Source organism: Hippichthys cyanospilos, chromosome 1 (assembly GCF_059441005.1).
Source record: "Hippichthys cyanospilos isolate Australia breed blue-spotted pipefish chromosome 1, RoL_Hcya_1.0, whole genome shotgun sequence".
Lineage (NCBI taxonomy): Eukaryota > Metazoa > Chordata > Actinopteri > Syngnathiformes > Syngnathidae > Hippichthys > Hippichthys cyanospilos.
This window is the reverse complement of record NC_142369.1, coordinates 18,774,589-18,793,968: the sequence shown is the minus strand read 5'-3', so window position 1 is coordinate 18,793,968 and position 19,380 is coordinate 18,774,589. Positions and strand designations below refer to the sequence as shown.

Here is a 19,380-nt window from a genome sequence, read left to right as displayed (position 1 = left end):
AATCACCCCGTTTTGATTCATCTCTGGGATTGGCCATTTTGTCACTTGTAAACATTGATTTCCCGGATTACGTCGAAAGCAAAAGAGATAAGATGCATGTCAAGTTGTTTTGTTGCCCTGATTTAACAATTAAAATACCATCCCGTCTTTTTTTGCAGAGGGTTAGGGCTTCCTGCTTTGACGGATTTGTAGGTCAGAACCCATGGCAATTTTAACCACTAACCTACGCTAATGTTCTCACACCAGTAAGTACAGAACAATGTTTGTAGGCAATACATTCAAATAAGATAGACAATTTTGGCAGTTTGAGCCCCTTGATGACACCATTCGAGGACCTCATCATCTCGACTATTGCCTTTACTCTTTCCTGCCGTCAAAACCATTTGAGGTTTAAAGGTGGTGCAAGAAGCTACCTATTGGAATAAAGCTAGCAAATAACAAAGACCTCACAGTGCACACGTCATCAGAGTTCAAGCATCATCTATGAAGAGAGAAAAAAAAGGAAACCCCCCATACCCTAATTGAATGCAGATGGAAACAAAATGTCGCCCAGACAAACACAGCAGGTGTAGCCAACACATATATTTATCCCGGTGTTTAAACAGGTTCTGACTGTACTAATATGTTCCTCTTTGTTGTACGCGCCTCGTCACACTTCATGAATCAAGTGCGGAACATTAGGAAGTCGGTAATGAGGTGAATGTTTGAAAAACAAAAGAGATAATGACGGCAAGGTTTTGGTTTAAATGTCTGATGAAGCTTTTATTGACGGGAATTGTACAGGAACGCGAGCGGTACAATGAGAGGTCACGCCGACAAACGGATGCCTCTCGGGTTTACTTGGCGGACCTCCTGGTCCTCTTGTCCCAAGAGAAGTTGGCACCGTACGATTTGACTCTGGGCTTCGGGGTCCGTTTGTCGGTGATGTCGTAGCTCCAACCTAGGGGGAAGCGTCAACGTGACTGATGGTAAGCGAGGATGTTGCCGTTGGACGACTTCCAACTGCGGTGAAGGCATCAGGTGGACATTGGCGGGCTGGCTGTTGTCACCCAGTCATAAACAAAGTAATGTCGTCCTTTCAACAATCTTTTTGCCAGATGCTTTGGGGTGACATCAGCACCTTTGAACTTTTGCTTCTAGTCCACGCCCTCACACTTTGGACGCAATTATTTGAGGTTCCCTGCCACAATTCCATCCGAATTTAATTGTAAGCCATTTGTGTAATATGCAGAGTTATTTAAATAGAAAGTTTTAAGGACCGAGGGTTGTTGTTCGCTCACGACCCGCAGGGTCAACTTCGTGACTCAGTAAGCTCAGGTCACAGTCTACAGTACAGTCAGAGTCAGGGGTGGTCTGTCTTGAGGTTTGCTCTGTAATTCTCATACCTTCACAATTTGTCGGTGTGGGTGTGTGTGTGTGTGTGTGTGTATATATCCCTCGTTTTTCCTGATTAATGGGGACCGGACGTCCCACCCCCGATAAGTGAAAAACTGCAAAGTAGCGATCGATAGTTGCGCTGGTAGCCTATCAAGTGTCTTGTAGGACACTCACAAATACTTTTAGGAGGGAGATGGGCACTCCTACAAGACACGTGATTGGCTCCCGGCGCAACCGTCGACCAATGAGGGCAGGAGTTGTAATCTACTCCCGCCCGAACTCACGCTTGTTAGATAGAACAAGAGAGGAGTGCCGGCCTCAGTCATAAAACACACACAATGTTAAATGGACACAAGGGATAGGAGGAAAGAGACTTCACCGGAGCGTTGTAAATCTCTTACCGAGATTTCTTTTGGAATAAATTGGAATTTCAAGTGTAAACTGTGATTGTTGTCATGTTTGGTCAGCTACAGGCTTCACTTTAATTAAATTTCCAAGCGCCGCTAATATAACCGCAGCTCTCCCATGAGACTATAGCCACTTAAGCTTGATTTCGCCAGTTACTATATGTTTTAATAATTTAAATAAATATGTGTACTGTAGTAGTTCGATGTCTGAGGAGTGTTGTGGTAATTGCTAGTCATCTCGTCTGTCTCGCATGCAACAGAACACAGTGTGTGGACAGTAGCAATGCCTATATATATATATATATATATATATATATATATATATATATATATATATATATATATATATATATATATAAAACCACGCCTAACCAGTTGAAGGAGGCTTAAAAGGATGAAAGCTAATTACCGTTTTTTTCAGCAAAGGCAATGGCATCTTCCTTGGAGGAGAAAGACAGCACCATGTTGGATAAAGGATCAGCACTGCACACCAAAAAAAAAAAAAAAGCATCAAGATGCTTGTACATAAAGCACTGTAGGCCTGAAGATACTCATTAGAGGGCAGTTCTTACGTTGAGGCCCAGCCCATCAGGGGGTTCTCCCAACGTTCCCTGGTGTCAAAGTCCATCTTCCACTTCTTGGTGCTGTTCACTCCCGACTGCATTGCGGTTTTGGCGGGCACGAAAATGTGAACTTTGCGCGTTTTCACATGCTCCTCCGGCACCCCTGTCACAGAAGTGATGTCCTGAGAACAGAGGGGCAAAAACCATTGAAATAAAATGAGAAATCAATATGTAGACCCAAACACAGTTGATAGGGTGAACTGAGGTGAACAACATCTGCTTCAAATGCTATGTTGTTTGGCAAACTGCGAAACGACGCTCTTCCGGGATCTTTCATTCGATTTGTTAAATGATATCTCCCCCTCAACATTTGAACATGACAGATTTGCGAACGGGGGCTATGTAAGAAGGTTAAATTACAGGTGCTCAAAAGTTTGCGAAAAATGCTAATGGTCTCTCCTTGCCAAAATCACAGAAGACAGCGTAAACTAACTTGTAAATCAGAGTCTTTGTAATGCGTCAACAACATTTAGGCCAACTTTTATACTTGCTATACACTAAACGTTTTATTGCTTCTGACTTGAGTATATAGTCATTTTTAACATAATTTAATGTCTGTGTTCCATACAGGGAAATATAGCTTTCAAGTTGCCTTCAGCCATCTGGCTGCATTAAGTTCTTTTAAACATAGGACACAATCTTACGGGACGCTGCAAATGCCAGTCAGCTGTGTGATGGATGGGCCTTTTCCACCCAAATTATTATCTTAGCATCTTTATTCAGAAGTTGAATGTGGATATTCTTTAATGGTGGTGTTTTGATGTCGGTAGCACTATAATGCGATGGAAATGATTTGGGATAGAGGAGTCACGAGGATGTGTCGAGGAGGAAAAACTTCAAAATAGAACCCTGATAAGGCCAGTTCATTGATGTCCATGTATTATTTGGTGCGCTTATTTTGAAGATAGCTTATTTTTCCCGCCGAAAAATTCACAAACCATGTGCGTCCCGAACCATGAATTGTTCCATACGGATCGCAGATCAAGTCCATCAAAACCTCGCACTGTTGAACATAAATGAACAGTCATTCAAAAACCATTTGGCACCGCCAGCTCGCAATGAAGCAAGTCCAAAATTTACGCTGCAAACAGAATTGTGAAACGGCTTATTTCAAGCCTTGCTTTTGGAAACACTTCCTTTACTTTAAAAAAAACAAAAAAAACAATGACCAAATTACAACGACTTAAGCAGTCTGCAAAAAGTGAATTGCTGTAAGGTTGCTCTTTTTAAGTCACGGAGCAATATCAAACAAACAACAACGATTAGTTAAGTAATTGGGAAAAATGTGTTTTATAATACTCTCTAATGTAAAATAAAATTGCATTCACTGAATGGATGGAAGAAGAGATTCTCAGATTATTTGATGGCAAGGGCCCTAATTTACAGCGAGCGAAAGGAGGCCACGCTGACAAGAAGACGCGAGCGTGGTTGGTGGAGGGGCTGGATATTCCTGAGCGACGGGCGCCCATTCAAACTTTATCAAGGAACCGGTCCAATTCTTGCTGGAACTAGCAAACAAGTGAAGGGAAGTGGGCGACAAAACCCAGACGAGGCGCCCATCCCGCCAACAGCAGCCACCCAAGACTGAGGCCTTCCCTTTCAATTGAAGAATTTTACACGTTTCAATGGCCATTACAACTTCAAAGAATCAAATTTTCATCATTGTCTGTCATCTGCTGCTCGATTTGGAGAGAGCAGGCCGGAGGGAGGCGGGGTCGCATTGCATGAACTCCACACACAAAAGCTCTCTGCTGCAGCAAAAGAGCTTCCAACGCTATTTAAGCTTTGTAAATGACAGGTCCGACCCCTCGGCAACTCAACATCTTTGGCCGTGCTGGGACTGGATGTAATCATAAATAAGATCTGCACATTAAAAGGATCGGGAAGAGGAAAGAAGGGACAAAAGGGGGAGAAGAATTCGCAAGTGCTCGGTAATTATTTCCGTGTGCCCCATCTACTTAACCTTAACAATTCCTGCGTGTCGCCAAGAAGAGAAAAACATGTTCTCTTCACCCGAAGGGAGAACGGCGGAAGGCTGATGACATAAGAACACCCGAGACAGTGTGAGAGTGCAACTAAATTAAGACGCCTATGTTTTCCTTTCCTTTTTGGTTAGCAAGTAGGGGGCTGCTGAAGAAAAGCAAACGTACTTGGAAACGTTGCCGTCGGCAGGACTTACGGAGCGATTGTGCGCGGATAACGCGAGGATCCAAGAGACGGCATTTTGAACAAATTGTGACTTGAGTCCCGCCATTCACGTCCGCCATTTTTTGGACAGGCTACGGCCTTGGAGTGAAAGCTTACCTCTGGACATTGACGTAATTAAAAAGAAAATTATTAGTGTGAATGAGCTTAAGGAAAATAAAAACGTCATTGCTGCTGCCTCTGAAAAAAAATAGTATTTCCAAAAATTACCATAAATCACAAGATCAATTTTTACAAGAAATCATAATTGGAACATAAAAGGTCTGAAAAAAGGAATAGTTAAAAAAAAAAAAATAGACAAAGAAAATTGTGATTGCGCACGCAAATATTGGCAATGCAGTGGGATGGTCAACTTCAACATAAATCTTATAATACCAAATAATATATGGACACAAATGCCTTATATAGGCCTCCATATAGGCTGTTGTGATAGTTGTAACTGACTGTGCAGACTTTGATTCTCACAGCCTAACAGTTGCCGGTTCTACTATTCGCATTTTGAGAAACATTGCTGACTCAGTTGTGCCGTTTCAAACTTGGCATGCGAACTTGTCTCTTAAAAAGCAAAATTTATAGGAAGAGGTGTCTAAAATCTACATTTTCTAGAGAGAAAACTAGTGCTTTAAGTAAGTAAATTACAGGTAAAAATAGAGGTCAAGTTAAACACAGTAATTTAGGTAGAAAAAAAAGTTGATTTAAAAAGTTGGCCATTTGTAACTAGGTAGATTTGTGTTAATCGCTCATCTGAATATTTGTTTTTTTAAACTTTTGGACTACAAGGAATACACGCAGCGCACAGCGGCAACGGTGCAAACAACTTGATGCTCCGATTTGCCCATCCACACGTTAGCCAAGTCGTACGGCGAGTGATTCATCCGGATGTAGCGTTGCTTGAATCACATCTCACTCAAAGGTCCTCCACGAAGGCGGTGGGATGTGTCAAAACAAAGGCACTGGAAAGGCTCTTAGCTCATTACGGGCCACCGTAAGCACAAGTAGCAGTCTAGACTCGAACCATGGCTGCACGCATGAGACCGAGCACTCACAAGATTATCGGGCCGACAGACTGTGGGCCACAATGCTGGGATTCACAAAGGGAACGATTGTGGCTGGAATGCGCTGGGTTCCCAGGAGGACTAGGCGGCAGCCTTTACAAAAGGAAAAACCCGCACGGTGGGCACTTTTTCTTCTGCCACGTACAGGAAGCAAAATGAGAACTATCGAGTTTGACACTATTCAGAGGGCCTTCACGGGGCCCGACAATACCTGGCCGCGCAGACAGAATGCGGAGCTTAAGTGCGGGGGGCACGGGCGTTAAAGTCTCCCTCACGTGAAAGCGTGTCGGTATTTGTGACACCTCCTGGCTGCGTGCCAAATCGAGGGCACGGGGGTCTTGTCACGGTGGGGCTCCCGGCCGGGCCCATCGCAACGCTGAGAGCCGGTAGCCCCAAACGCTTTGACTGGGACCAGTCCCGTAGGGGCCCGTTGCACCGGGGTGCCGCGCATGCCGCCGCAAGCACAATTTCGCCGCGTCCATATTCGTACCGTATCCGTGAAATCAAAGATGTTCGGTACTCCTCTGGCATTCCGAGTCAAGTCTGACTTCCTGTCCAATGAAGCATTTTGTTATTTTGTACTTGGACGACCTCCACTCCTTTAACCCGAATTGGTTACGTCCAATCTGCCATTAACGAGCATGAATTTCAGACTCTGAGAGTTGTTTCCAAACCAAACTATAAAGGCACAGCTAAAGAAGCTTACTATGGCTGAGAAAGAGTCTGGCTGTGTATGTTTGACAGACACAAACTGTCCTCGGGCCAAAATGGTGTCCATATTGTTTGAATGATTTACACAAGATCGTTCACGTTTCCTGTGGTGCATTTCCCACACTTTCTACAGTGGAAATCCAAAGCCACTTTCGCCTCCTCTGCGATATCTGCGCTCAACGTTTTGGCTGATATCATTTGCAGAGCTACTTAGAAAAAATAACTAGGGGACATTTTAAGGATTTTTGTGGCAAACATAAATGGAAAAAAAGTGCCTCCAAAATATTCCCAACGACATCCAAGAAAACGCACTAGACAATTCATTTGAGATGACGGGCAGCCAAGTTGGATGAAGGTAGAAAACGCGTGGGGGATGAAGACTAGCAGCTAATACCAAAGGACCTCACGGAGTTTTGGCAGAACGTCGCCATGAGTTGGGAGCGGCGCGTCCTCTGCAGGGTTACTGCTCGTTCGCTCAGCCCCGTTTTCCTCACTCCAGCATTTGATACTCTCCTCGCGGCTATTGGGACGAAGAGGATTATTTTAGTCCTAAAACAAACCATAAAAAGAAAATTCACATCTGTTTGTGTTGCTCCTTGACGGCTCAATTATTAGAAAATCATCTGCGCACGACGGCGCCAAGAGGTGAACTAACGTTTGCAGAGTAGGACTCAAGAAATAATGTATGGACAGTAAACATACATAGATATTTTTTTTTTATATTTACAAGTGTTTATTTCTTCTTACACATGACAATTAGCAATGTTAAAAAAAACAAAGTTTGCAACTGCCCATCCATGCATGACATTTTATTATTGAAGGGTGTCTTAAGGCATACAGTTTCGGTTACGTTTTACACTTGTAGGACTTAAAAAAAAAAAAAAAAAAAAAGGTATTTAAAGGAGCAAAAAAAAAAAAAAAAAAAAAAACTTTTACTGAAGAATGCGCTTTGCAGCCCCACTGGTTAAAACAAAGTGTTCTGATTAATGATGCGTTAATGATTCAATGTGTCTCTGTTTCTCATTTAAACAGTTCACTCAGCATTCTGCATTTAACCTACTGGTCTATTGAGGTAACGCAATAAATCATTTATTTTGAGGTTTACAACATTCTTCTTTATTGAGTCAAATGATTTCAAATGAGGCACCAGCAAATAATCGAACTACAGTGGGCCCCCGGTTTATAAACCCCCTGTTTTACGTATTTTTCATCTTGCGATGTGGACCGCGGCGTTTTTTTGTCCCCCTCTTACGCAGAAACCTTTCGTCTTACGAACCATCCAACATGCCGGTCGGTGTGTCGGCACTGCTTTTTTCACTTTGCTGCATCAACAAAAACTTTTCTCGTATGTCACGGAAATGCCGATATGCTATTGGTCGATTAAGGTCACAGTCACGGTCTCAGTCACGGAGATGCCGATATGCCATTGGTGGATTAAGGTCACAGACACGGTCTCAGTCACGGAGATGCCGATATGCTATTGGCCGGCGTCACGTCGATCACAGAAATGCCGATACGCTATTGGCCGAACGCCTTCATCTAGCTTGATGGCACAGCTGGTCGTTGTGTTGTGAAGACTTTGCAAACTTTATCTGTTAGACATGGCTTCCAAAATTGCAAGTGGCGGTAAAGGAAGAAGTTAGAGGATGATGACAATAGAAATCAAGCAGGAGATAATAAAAAAATACGAAAGAAGCGCACGCATAGTTAACCTTGCTAGTGAGTATGGCCGTAACCGCTCAAGAACAAGGAAGCTATGAAAGCAAGCAAGTCTTCTAAGGGTAAGACTTTCCTTGCCAGGGGACGGACCTCGGTCAACAACAAAATGGAGAGGCTTTTTCTATTATGGATTAAAGAGAAGGAAATCGCCGGTGATATGTTCTCGTTTGAGAAAAGTTCTAGAAAAGTTCAAGAAAATAAATAAATAAATTCTGCGGGTTCGTCTCTGCTCCCCTCCGCCTCCACCCACCACCAGCTCAAGTCACGTCGCCCCAAAGGTAAATGTCATTTTTCCTTTGTATATTTATGTTATTTAATTTAACTGTACAGTAGATTATGTTACTAATTTTTAATATGTGTATAAAGTTGTGATGTTTTTACTTAAGGATTTTGCACGCGTTGCACGCATTCACTAATTAACATAGGTTTGGATTGCCCGTCATACGAGCAATTCGAGATACGAGCCTAGCCGCTGAACGGATTAAGTTCGTAACACTGTATTGTAAAGCGATGACTCCGTACATAGTCAATGAGTGTATAAGGCAATCGATTTAAGTGTCTGACCGATGGAGCCTGGTTGTTAACAAAATGTCTCACTCTGCAGCAGACGCCACGACAGCTAGGACACGACGATCATGCGGTCAGACTATTGTAGCACAAACATCCGTACGACAAAGCAGCAGCTCGGCAGCCCGGAGAGGTCAAGGGGTCAGAGGAGCTGAATTATGTTGAGTCAGCGTGTGTTGAAAGCCCAAACACATCAGCCTTAACCCCCGCGCCCCACCCCGATGTCCAGGCAGTGCCCAGATCCAGACCCTCACTCAACAACCTCCGCAATTCCCACCTTCGGAACATCTTTGAAGTGTAAAAAGCATGCCAATTACCGATTGGACATAGAAACATATCTCAGGTTGCTTGTTCATGCATGAGGAGTGGTCGTGGCCAACAAAACAAGAAGCAGCTGGCGCGAGGGTCATCTCAAATCTCACGTTACGCATACCGGCGGGATGGAAAAGGCCGGATGGACCAAGTTCTTTGTGGGTATCGTGTCTGTGTAACATCCCATGCATGCTTGCTTCAAGCCTTTGGACAGATGTTGAGCGAGATTATGCCAAAGTTTCTTTGAGGCATCCATCTTTATTAAAAATCCGCCGATCCAGGTCCATTGATTTGCAAACACTGAACTGCAACATATAAAAACCGCAATTGATGCGTTGTTGTTAGCGCCTGACAAGCCCCAAAGAAACTGCATTTGGAATGACAGCTTCCTGAGTCTAAATACCTGAAACGCGAGCCGAAATGGAACCAGCAATTAGAATTTGTCACTCATTAATCCTGTCTGTCTGTCGTCTGGAGTCTTCCAACACATCTAACAATGATACATTACCCTTTAGTGGATTAAATCCAGTGGCTGTATTTTTTTAAGTAGCCGAGAGAGATAAAAGGTGGGCTTTCACATGAAATCTGGCATTGTAGCCAAATATTAGAAGTAAACAGGATTACATGCGAGCTTTTTATTCACTCTGCCCTCTACACCCTTCACCCTGCACTCGGTAACGTCTTATAAAACTAGTCAACACCGAGAGGGATGAAGATTCCTCTTAAGTGGCTTCGTCCCTATTGAAGGGAGTCTTAATGAATGAAGTACTATTTAGTGTATGATGAAAAAAAAAATAAAGCCACTTGTCTGACACCCATCAAAGACGTCCGCAGACACAGCTGACATTTTTTTTTTTTTTTTTTTTTTAATTTCACGTGCCTTTCGAGAGGGAGACCAGACAAAACACACTTCAGTTGTCTGGGATGGGAGCGAGGGGGCGGGGGGTGAGGTTGGGTCTGGTGTCGCCAACGTGCTCCTCGTCTGAGGCGAGACAGACTTAAAGAACATACACCCTGGCCGGGACTGCAGCGTTAAACTGCTTGGGCTAAGTATAGCCCGCTTGCCAGCAGTTTGTGTTTTATTGTAACAACACATTTTCTTTCACTTTTATGTCATATTGTCGGTATAACACCTCGTTCTTGTATAAATAATAGTAGCTTTTACTGCCGCGTCCATGGTGTGTGTACACACACACACACACACACATACATAATATATATATATATATATATATATAAACTGAGCATTAGTGTGATATATATATATATATATATATATATATATATATATATATATATATATATATATATATATATAAATCACACTAATGCTCAGTTTGGATTGATTATTATGTTCATCTTTATCTGTCTAATCCAGTGCTTCTCAATTGTACTTTGCAAAAGCCTCCCCCCTACCACCAACACCACCACTTGCCACACATACCATAAATAGATTTTTTCAATCAAAAGTTAATACGTATACTTAAAACTGTATCCTTATGAACATCTTTAAAAAGAAAAAGCAATATGAACCAACTTTCAGCAACTCTTAACTACTTTTTTTACAGCATTTATACAGGTTAAAGGTTTGCTTAAGCAGAAAAATACCCAAGTGCATAAAAATGCCAGCTGAAAAAAAAATCCTTATGTTATCACAATTACACCTCACATGGCAAAAACAAATCCTTTACCCTGGCATCGTCTCACACCCCCCAAGAGTGGCCCGCCCCACTATTTGAGAATTACCGGTCTAACTAAAGAGGATGTAAGCAGGTAGCAGGATCATGCAGAAATCTCATCTTAAACTTTTCTTTGAAATGATGAAGAGGAAACACAATGGTAAACGGGAGAACATTTTGTTCCTATTCTTAATATATTTCTGCAAAGGTCTACAAAGAACTACAAATACAATAAAAATAATTAATTATCAATGAGTTTGTCGATAAATGGACAAAAAACATGCTTTCAAATATATCCCATATTTAAAAAAAGGAAATTATTTTAAATTGACAATGCAGAAGGTTTTTAATGATTTGATGATGCGTGTGTGGTCTGTAACATCTCAGAAAATTGGCAAAAGTACTCCTCATTATTTTCCAAAGTAAAAGCAGATGCTTGTAAATGTTTCATTTTGAATCAACACGATGATTTACAGTTTGCTCTCATACAAGTCTAAAGAAATCCGACATTTCCACTCGAGAGGCTAAAATTCTGAACATTTAGACAGTTTTAGATCTCAAAACGATGAATCAATTAAACTGGTGATTGACTAAATGCCAATTGATGAATCATAGCACTTCTAGTATAGAGTATTGGAGAGGTTTCAAATCAGCACTGGACTTGGAGATTTTTGTTCCAGCCATGGGTGAGGAATTCACAATTCCACCAGCAACAATATAAATGCATAGGGAGGGAATGAGTAGCTTCCCCATCCCCCTAGAGTACCACCCTCCCCCCACTTGAGGCTGGGATGCTCTTGAGCAACACAAAAATGTGTTCATGAGTCGTAATCCCTATTGAGGGGCTCTCTATTCGTAGTTTGCACTTCCGTCTTTGTGAAAGGTAGAATTTTAATACTGTTTTTGTATAAACGCTTAAGGTGTATTTATGCAAAACAATTAAGTTACATAAACCACCGCGCCACTACATCTTTTGGCTAAGGTGGGTAGCTTTTGCTTACACCCCTACTCGCACCAATGAGAACATACTGTAGCCTCATTGGCAAATGGAATAACACCACGGTCCAAAACTTTCCTATGCCATACGAACTAAGCAAAAGCGTTATTGGTTGTGACACAATCAGGACGATGATAATTGGATGCATCTTAGAGCCGTCGTGTATTTCATAACAAGACGGCGCAGATTTGGTGCCAAGAAAGATGCGTTTTGGTTTCTGACAATCAGCAGTTGTCGTGCTGGCTACATTTGTGCTATTACCACCCAACTATTTGAGGAATAATTGTAGTTATGATGAATGTACTCTGTGTCTTTGCAGCATTTACGCTGATTGGCAATCTGACATTTTTTATTTTGATTACATCTTAGGACTGAAATAGACAACATTAATCAGCCTTTATACTGAATCCTTGCCGTTTAAACTGCAAAACCTTTGCTGCAATGGGACTTGAGGTGATCAGCCAACACCTCCAATGTACAGAAAAGTACCATACAATCCAGTGTATAATACAAACGCATGTATTATATGCTCCATCAAAATCGCCTTTAAAGTGACACTGTGTAAGATTTAAACCGTTTTTCATTAAAAATGAATGAATTATAAAGTTAAAAAACATCGAATAAATATGTCTTTAACGACCAACAATATTTTTTGAATAAAATCGTAAGTGTAGTTATCATTAAATTGTATTAAATGGGAGGTGGCACTCCTCCGGTCGCCATGTTTGTTATAGCTACGGACAGCCGGAGGAAGTGTGTGTATTGCTGCATTTACCCTAATGCCCCTAAAGCTCCCACAGGCGCATGCGAAAAATTACAAATACTCCCTTTAACTCATTCATTCCCAGCCCAGTAAAAATTAATCTTTAACATCTATAACTGTAAATGGCGGCGGATGAGAATTTGTTCTTCCGTCAAAATGCATGATGCCATTTATTTACTGCAAGTACAGCATTTTTATTCTTTTACATATGGGTGTTTTCTTCATATTTTTCCTAAAGTCCAAGCAGAATTCTAAGAGATGCCTAAACTGACTTCAAGCATGTAAGCAATGGGATTTAGTTTAAAAACATGTCAACAAAGACCTTGACTACATTTCGTCAGAAGAAATGGACCAAAACCTGATTTGCCAGAGAATGCCTGTGCAGATACGTTCGTCATCTGCTTTCTCAGAAGAAAACATGCGAGCCGCTAAACCATACAAGTGTGAGATTTAATATTTCTAAGTTCAAGGTCAGAGGTAGTTTTTAATTCATTTATATTTTGCATGGGTAGAAAATGCAGGAATGGTAATGCAACAAACTGTTTGCCATTCGCCAAAAGAAAGTAGAACTGAAGAGATGAGTTTTTGTTCATGTTTACACTGATTCTTCTATTATAAGAATGATTTTAAATCATTTCATATGGACAAATAATGTCTGATTTGCAGTTTATAGTAAATATTTTCAAAGTCCATGGGTCGCCATGCTAAGCACCAAATAGTCCAACTAGTTTCATGCTTTAGCATATGTCTTTTCGTGAGTTCCCCGCTCAAGTCCCCTCTCACCAATAACCTGTCTCCTCTCCCTTGTAAAACCCAAGTTCCTTTAGCGAACTCTATAACAAGGCTTCACAAGCACTTTAAGATCATGGTGTTGTCTTTATGTGGGGAGAGGGAATGCGCTTGCTCATGGCTAAATTCAAAATAGATACTCAGACATATTGGCATTGGATTATCACTTCTTTTACGGACTTTCCAAGACTCGCGGTGTAAATGATCTCTGCCAAAGGGCGAGAAAGCAAAGCAGAAGCCTGAGCCACAAGTGAGAGAGGTCGCAGACATTCCGTGTAAAGCTGTGTATCAGTGGCTTGCCAGCCGAACGCTGGGAGCTGCCCAGCATGCTTAATCAAACAGTAATTACAAACAAAAGCAGGTCGGCATGGGCAGTCTAGGGAACAGCTCTGGGCACTGGGGCTCCATCACGCAGGGCTTTTTTTTTTTTTTTTTTTTTTTTTTGTAGGGTCTCAATTGAGGCGCTTTTTTCACAATGTGCTCAAAGACATGTCAAACCTTTTTGCACAAAAGGGTAAGCATTAAAAGCTGTTATTGTCATTATGTAGTTCTTTTATTCAATCTCTATAGATTTTCTCTTTCTTTCCTCTGAATATGAATGGCCCCTAGGAATGGGGGATGTGTGGATGCATCATTTTTTGTTTGTTTCAAAATGGGTGGCAGGAGAAATAGTTCCTATCCGATAAATCTCATGGTGTAGTTCTTTTGTACAACACTAAGAATGTCATTGACGTGTGCGTATAGACAGGTCCTTTATTAGCAAATGACAAAACAGTCAAAAAACATAGTGTATGAAGATGGCGGGAACAGCGTAACTCTTTAAATGAATGTAATCGAAATGTCCCAATCAGATGTATAACAAGAAGTATTAAAAAAAAAAAAATAGAAGTCCTCACAATGTTGATTTTTTTTTCTGTTTCACTAATACTCAAATAATAAAGGCTTTATAATAAGAATTGCTTTATTCATCTCTGTATTCTTTCTAAGCTCCAGCAAAATCCTGAGCTCCAGGGGACACAGCACCCCCCCAGGCACTCCGATCCATCTGTAATGGAGATGAGCGTTGCACAAACTGCAGACGCAAGTTCCTGTAAGCCTTGTTTTGTTTGGGACAGTTGAGATCGATGAGCAAGATACCAAATGTCACCCAAAGATTCAGACAAGACTTTTTGGCGCCATATTAGAAGGACGTTTGGCCGCGGCCAATATGCAAGCTCATCTAAATGAGGTTATTCAGAAGAGTTGGCACCGGGACAGCACTTTTTCCTGGGGCTGCTCGGGAGGGAGCTCGCCTGCAAACCCGACATAACCTCTCGATGGACTGAGACCTTTGTTTGATCGGTCTAACCAGAAAGCAATTCGCACTTATTGACGCACGGATGAATGACTAGCGTGCTGACATAGTCTGAATGCCCGAACGGGAGAGTGCTCCCATTTGCCTCTTCCATGTGAGACGGGGACCAGTGTACTGTAAACAGCTGAGGGCCTCTCTTTTTGGAGCTGTCTGAGCAAGTGTTGGAGTTCTTCAACAGCGGGCCACAAAGAAACCTCTGTGGCCGACAACGCTGAAGTGGCCACTGTCTTTTTTCGCAAGTCTCAGGGTGTCTCACAAACTTTTTCCAAGCTTCTTTTCTATCACCGCCGCCCCCCTCCTCATTTTTGAGGCCCTTTTTTTTCCTGCTCTCCGCTGTTCCTCTCAGTAGCCCCCACTGAGAGGACCGAGACAGACACTCCACCCAGCCAAAGGTTTGTCTGCCGGTATGGTCAGCTTTGGAGAGGGACAAAAGCACACTGACGCTGCCCACACACAGCATCAAGCCTCCCCCACTCCACCCCCGACCCAGCAAAACCCAAAAACAAGGCCAGAACAGACTCCCTCATTGCTACCAAACACCCTATTTGTTATCTTTCATTTCACTTGTCTATGAATGGTTTTAACAGCAAATCCTCTTAGGATCCAGCACAATCTGCTCTACCTCCAATTTGTTCATAACCAATTGACCTTTTTTTTTGTTGAATAAGTGAAAATAAGCTCTGGAAACATTAAAAGACAACTCTGAGTTCGCTATTTAAAAGTACCTGTTTGTGGAATGAACATCGCTTTTCTTTTATTACATAAACACAGAAATTCCAGAAAGAAATATTGGCATTTAGACTATTTATTTGCAGAAAAAAGGGGTTTCTCTGAAGGGATTTGACGTCCCGAAAATATTGTACAATTCCTAACCAACCTTTTTACCTTCCTTCAGCCAAAAAATAAAATTCACAGAAGAAATCCAAAACTTGAAAGTGGTTTAGGACCTTGCGCCTAGTGTAAACACAAGGAATCACTAAACTGAGAATGAAGCGCCTGCCCAAGTCCAAGTTTTTGAACCACAGTTCATTTGTGTTCAAGATTGCCAGGTTTAATTGGATTTAATCCGTGTTCTGCACAGAATAAATTGCCACGGTTCCGGCTGCACAATCGCTAAGGTTCAGACGGCACATGGTTCATGTCTGTACAGTTTGCGGCATGCTCGTTGGAAAAAGAAAATGTGTGCATTCGTGGTCAGAGGAGGAGAAGGGGAGGAGTGATCATACCAGTCACATGTATCTCTCGCTTATATTGCCACTTGTCTTCATTTGGGTCACTGGCTTGCTGGTGTCCATCCCAGCTGGGACGAACAACCATTCACACACCAAGTTACACCTCAGGACAAATTAGAGTGTCCAATGCACCTACCATGCATGTTTTTGGAGTGTCGGAGGAAGTCGAAATGCCCGGAGAGAACCCACGCGGGCTCCAGGAGAATATGCAAACTCTACAGAGGAAGACTGGAGCGAGCTGGAATTGAGCTCAGGGCTCTGAACTGTGAGGCAGACATTCTAACCACTCTTCCACCTATATATATTAAGGGCCTTGACTTCCTGGAGTGTTTTACTGCAGTCTCTTATGGCTTCTGAGGTTCCACCATTTCAAAGATGCTGCTTCTATTTTGCACATAGCTTACAACTCTGCTTCTTCATATCAAAAGTATGACCAAATCCATTAATGACACATTGCGTGGGGTGTTTAAACAAGATCAAATTGACCTGGAAAATATAAGCAAGTTCATGGAAAATAAATGAGTGATTCCAAGTTCAGCAAAGATAAATCTCCAACTGGATCATTTGACAAAAGCTACACCATTGAGTCCATGTCTAGTAACAGTTTATTAATGAAGTAGCTTATGAAGCTTAAATCAAAGTGTAAGATATTAATTGGCAGCACAGTGTAGTCATGGTTAAACATCTGCCTCACGGTTGGGAGTTTTGGGGTTAGGGTTCGGGTTATTTTGTGGTTGTATGGATTTTCTCCAGGTGGTCTTCCTCACATATTACAAAAACTTGGCACATTAAGATCATCGCAACCTTCGCACATAAAATTGCCAATAGGTACAAATGGCCAAGCTTGGGTGTGCCCTGCCTATATGAGCCTATATGCCTATATAGAGAATATGTATGAATGAATGAATGAATGAATGGATGGATGGATGGATGGATGGATGGATGGATGGATGGATGGATGGATGGATGGATGGATGGATGGATGACCCCGTTCTTTGGTTGTCTGTTTTCACTCTTGGTAAATTATAATCAAAATATTTAGTGCATGTGGATTGAAGGACTGCTGCTTATAAAGCAATGTAAATGTAATGTAAAGCAATTGCAGTGACTTTAAATGTACATTTTTTTATCTTGATATTTTTGGCTTGATATTCTTTTTTTTTTTTCTTTTTTTTTTACTTTACCATACCTTAAGCATATAAGCATGTACCTTGCCCATGAGTACAAATCATTGTAACACAATGACTGCGCTTGCCAGGATTTCACACAGTTTCCAATTTGACTGATTCCAGGGTCAATTTGGCAGGCGACTAGACGAGTTTGTAACATTTCCTTGCACAAAAGCGTACTTGTTATGGCCTCTGATAAAAGCATTGTGTGGTTGCAAATCAGCACATGAGACAAACATCAATTTGTGTGTCACGTTGTAGCAAGTAGGGAAACCTTACCAGTTTCTCATCAACTGTGATAAGCTGTGTGTCTCGTGCTGCTTCCTCTGCCAGCCTCTGCGCAGACGTGCTTGTAAACCTAACACCATTTAGACATGCATTACACTCAAAAAGTCATACAGAATAAGATGCATGAAAAGTGGCGAAAGTGACAATTACGCAATTCGGGCAATCTCTGAAAATGAAGCGACAAGGTGGAAATCCCCACACTGCCAGCTATTAGTTCTGTCTGGTGAATTTCTGGCCGACTGTGGCATTCATCCTAATGACTGGACGTGCTTCGTGTTAACTGTTGTCAACTGTCCGATGAGGACTGACTGTGTCTCTTTGTCAATGTGCAAAGCGTCTCTAAAGCACCGTTTTTTTTGATCAACCATAAAGACACTCTGCTTTGCCATCTCGAGTGATGTTCAGAGAACAATAACAGTTGTTGGTGCTGATACTGTTGGCCTAACTCGACTTGCTGGGCTTGAAAAACATGGTCTGATACCACGGGCATCAATGCCACTTAATCAGGCTGATAAATTTATTTTAACATTTCAAATAATAAGGTAAACGTCACCATAAATAAAAGAGGCATCAAAAAGTAATCCTAAAACGGCCAATCTTAATTTTATTCAGCTAGAATGTACTGTATAAAATCTCACGGCGTTCGTCCTCGTGAGATTTTTCACACGTGCAAGCCACGAGATTAATTTCCTTTTCACTTTTTTGTAGGCTTATTGAGCCAGAAGTGCAATTTATTTTTCATGTTCGATTTTGAAAGAGTTCCGCTGCTTGAAACAGCATGTGAAAAGTGTTGTTTTGTTGATTTTCATTTATTCTGAGAGCTCTCAGCTGAATATTTTTTTTGCACCCTGCTCAATAATAATATATAATTTTGAAATTGAAATTGAAAGGTTAAAAATAGCAATATTTTTTTTCTGTGTAAAAAATTTGCAAAAATATCATCTCATTCTTATCGACTCGTGAGATATCTCGTCTCATGGGATTTGTATCTCGTCCCATGCGTAATATATATATATATATATATATATATATATATATATATATATATATATATATATATATATATATATATATATAAGCATGCAATATAGTTAATATAGCATATTTTATTACACAAAGCAATGCATTTTGTATTGCCACAATCTTTGTTCACATCTTCGCGTGTCAATAAGCCATTTCTAGGCATTAAATTTCAATGATATGGTTCGATTTTTGAAATGACTTTGGTATTGGCGGAAGTCATATGGTGTAAAATCCTAAAGGAGAAAACTGCTGAACTGATTACAGTTTTCCTCGTCGATAGTGTGCATTGTATCTTTAACAGTACACCGAGTAGCTTCATAATAATATTCTTCCGTGGGTAAATTTTTTGGCTCAACTACCTCTTGCAATATTTTAATAGGAGGGTCGAGGGGTGGTGTCATGCCACAAATAGCTATTAGCGCACGTTTCTCCTCCACAAAAACAAGAAATTCCGCTAGCAACTAAGCTAGCTTTGAGTAGTTAGCTGGCTTGCCTGATACGGCAAAGAATGTGGAGGGACATTTTTTAGCCTTACCGCAATCGTTCAAATTGTTGAAACACGTTCACCATTCGTTGAATTTACAATCCTTTAGTTTGTAGGGCATGAACGCATCGGAGTCGTTTTATTATCCAGTGATACGCTAGCCACACGTCCTGCGTGCGACGCTCTCTTTATCGATTAGAAGTAAGACTTCTACTTCAAGTCATTTCGGAGCAACACAAACGATTGTCAAAATAACACAAGGCTGACGTAATGTCTACCTGAGGGGGTTCGGGAACACCCTAGAAGCAGCGTTGATCATAGAAAGACGTCCCAGTCCCACAAGTGACATTGAGGCCGCCATGTTTGTTGTCATTAAGCAGGTATGGCAGCCGCAGCAGGACAAAATAAACCGCAGCTACGGAACGGGTAACCGGTAACCGAGTGGTGTCGCATAAGTGAACCTTTCATGTCACTTGTTCAAACATGTCGAGTCAGAACAAAATTTGTTTACAGTACAATGAAATAGGAAAACGCAAATGTTAACAATAACTGTTCAATCGAGAAAAAAATAACTTTGAGCTCATTTAATAGGTATTTGTAAACTACGAGTACTCGTACTGGTCCAT

General features: G+C 41.5%; 1 protein-coding gene across 1 annotated transcript; it reads right to left on the bottom strand.

The window, feature by feature from the left end:
- Nucleotides 1–735: 735 nt before the first annotated feature.
- ndufs4 (NADH:ubiquinone oxidoreductase subunit S4) lies at nucleotides 736–19,184 on the bottom strand. Its single transcript, XM_088421934.1, has 5 exons — nucleotides 19,033–19,184; nucleotides 17,239–17,317; nucleotides 2,357–2,529; nucleotides 2,194–2,267; nucleotides 736–940 (listed from the first exon to the last, which is right to left on the bottom strand). Exons 1-5 carry the CDS (start codon nucleotides 19,125–19,127, stop codon nucleotides 837–839), a joined length of 525 nt encoding a protein of 174 aa, XP_088278060.1. The 5' UTR covers nucleotides 19,128–19,184; the 3' UTR covers nucleotides 736–836.
- Nucleotides 19,185–19,380: the final 196 nt, after the last annotated feature.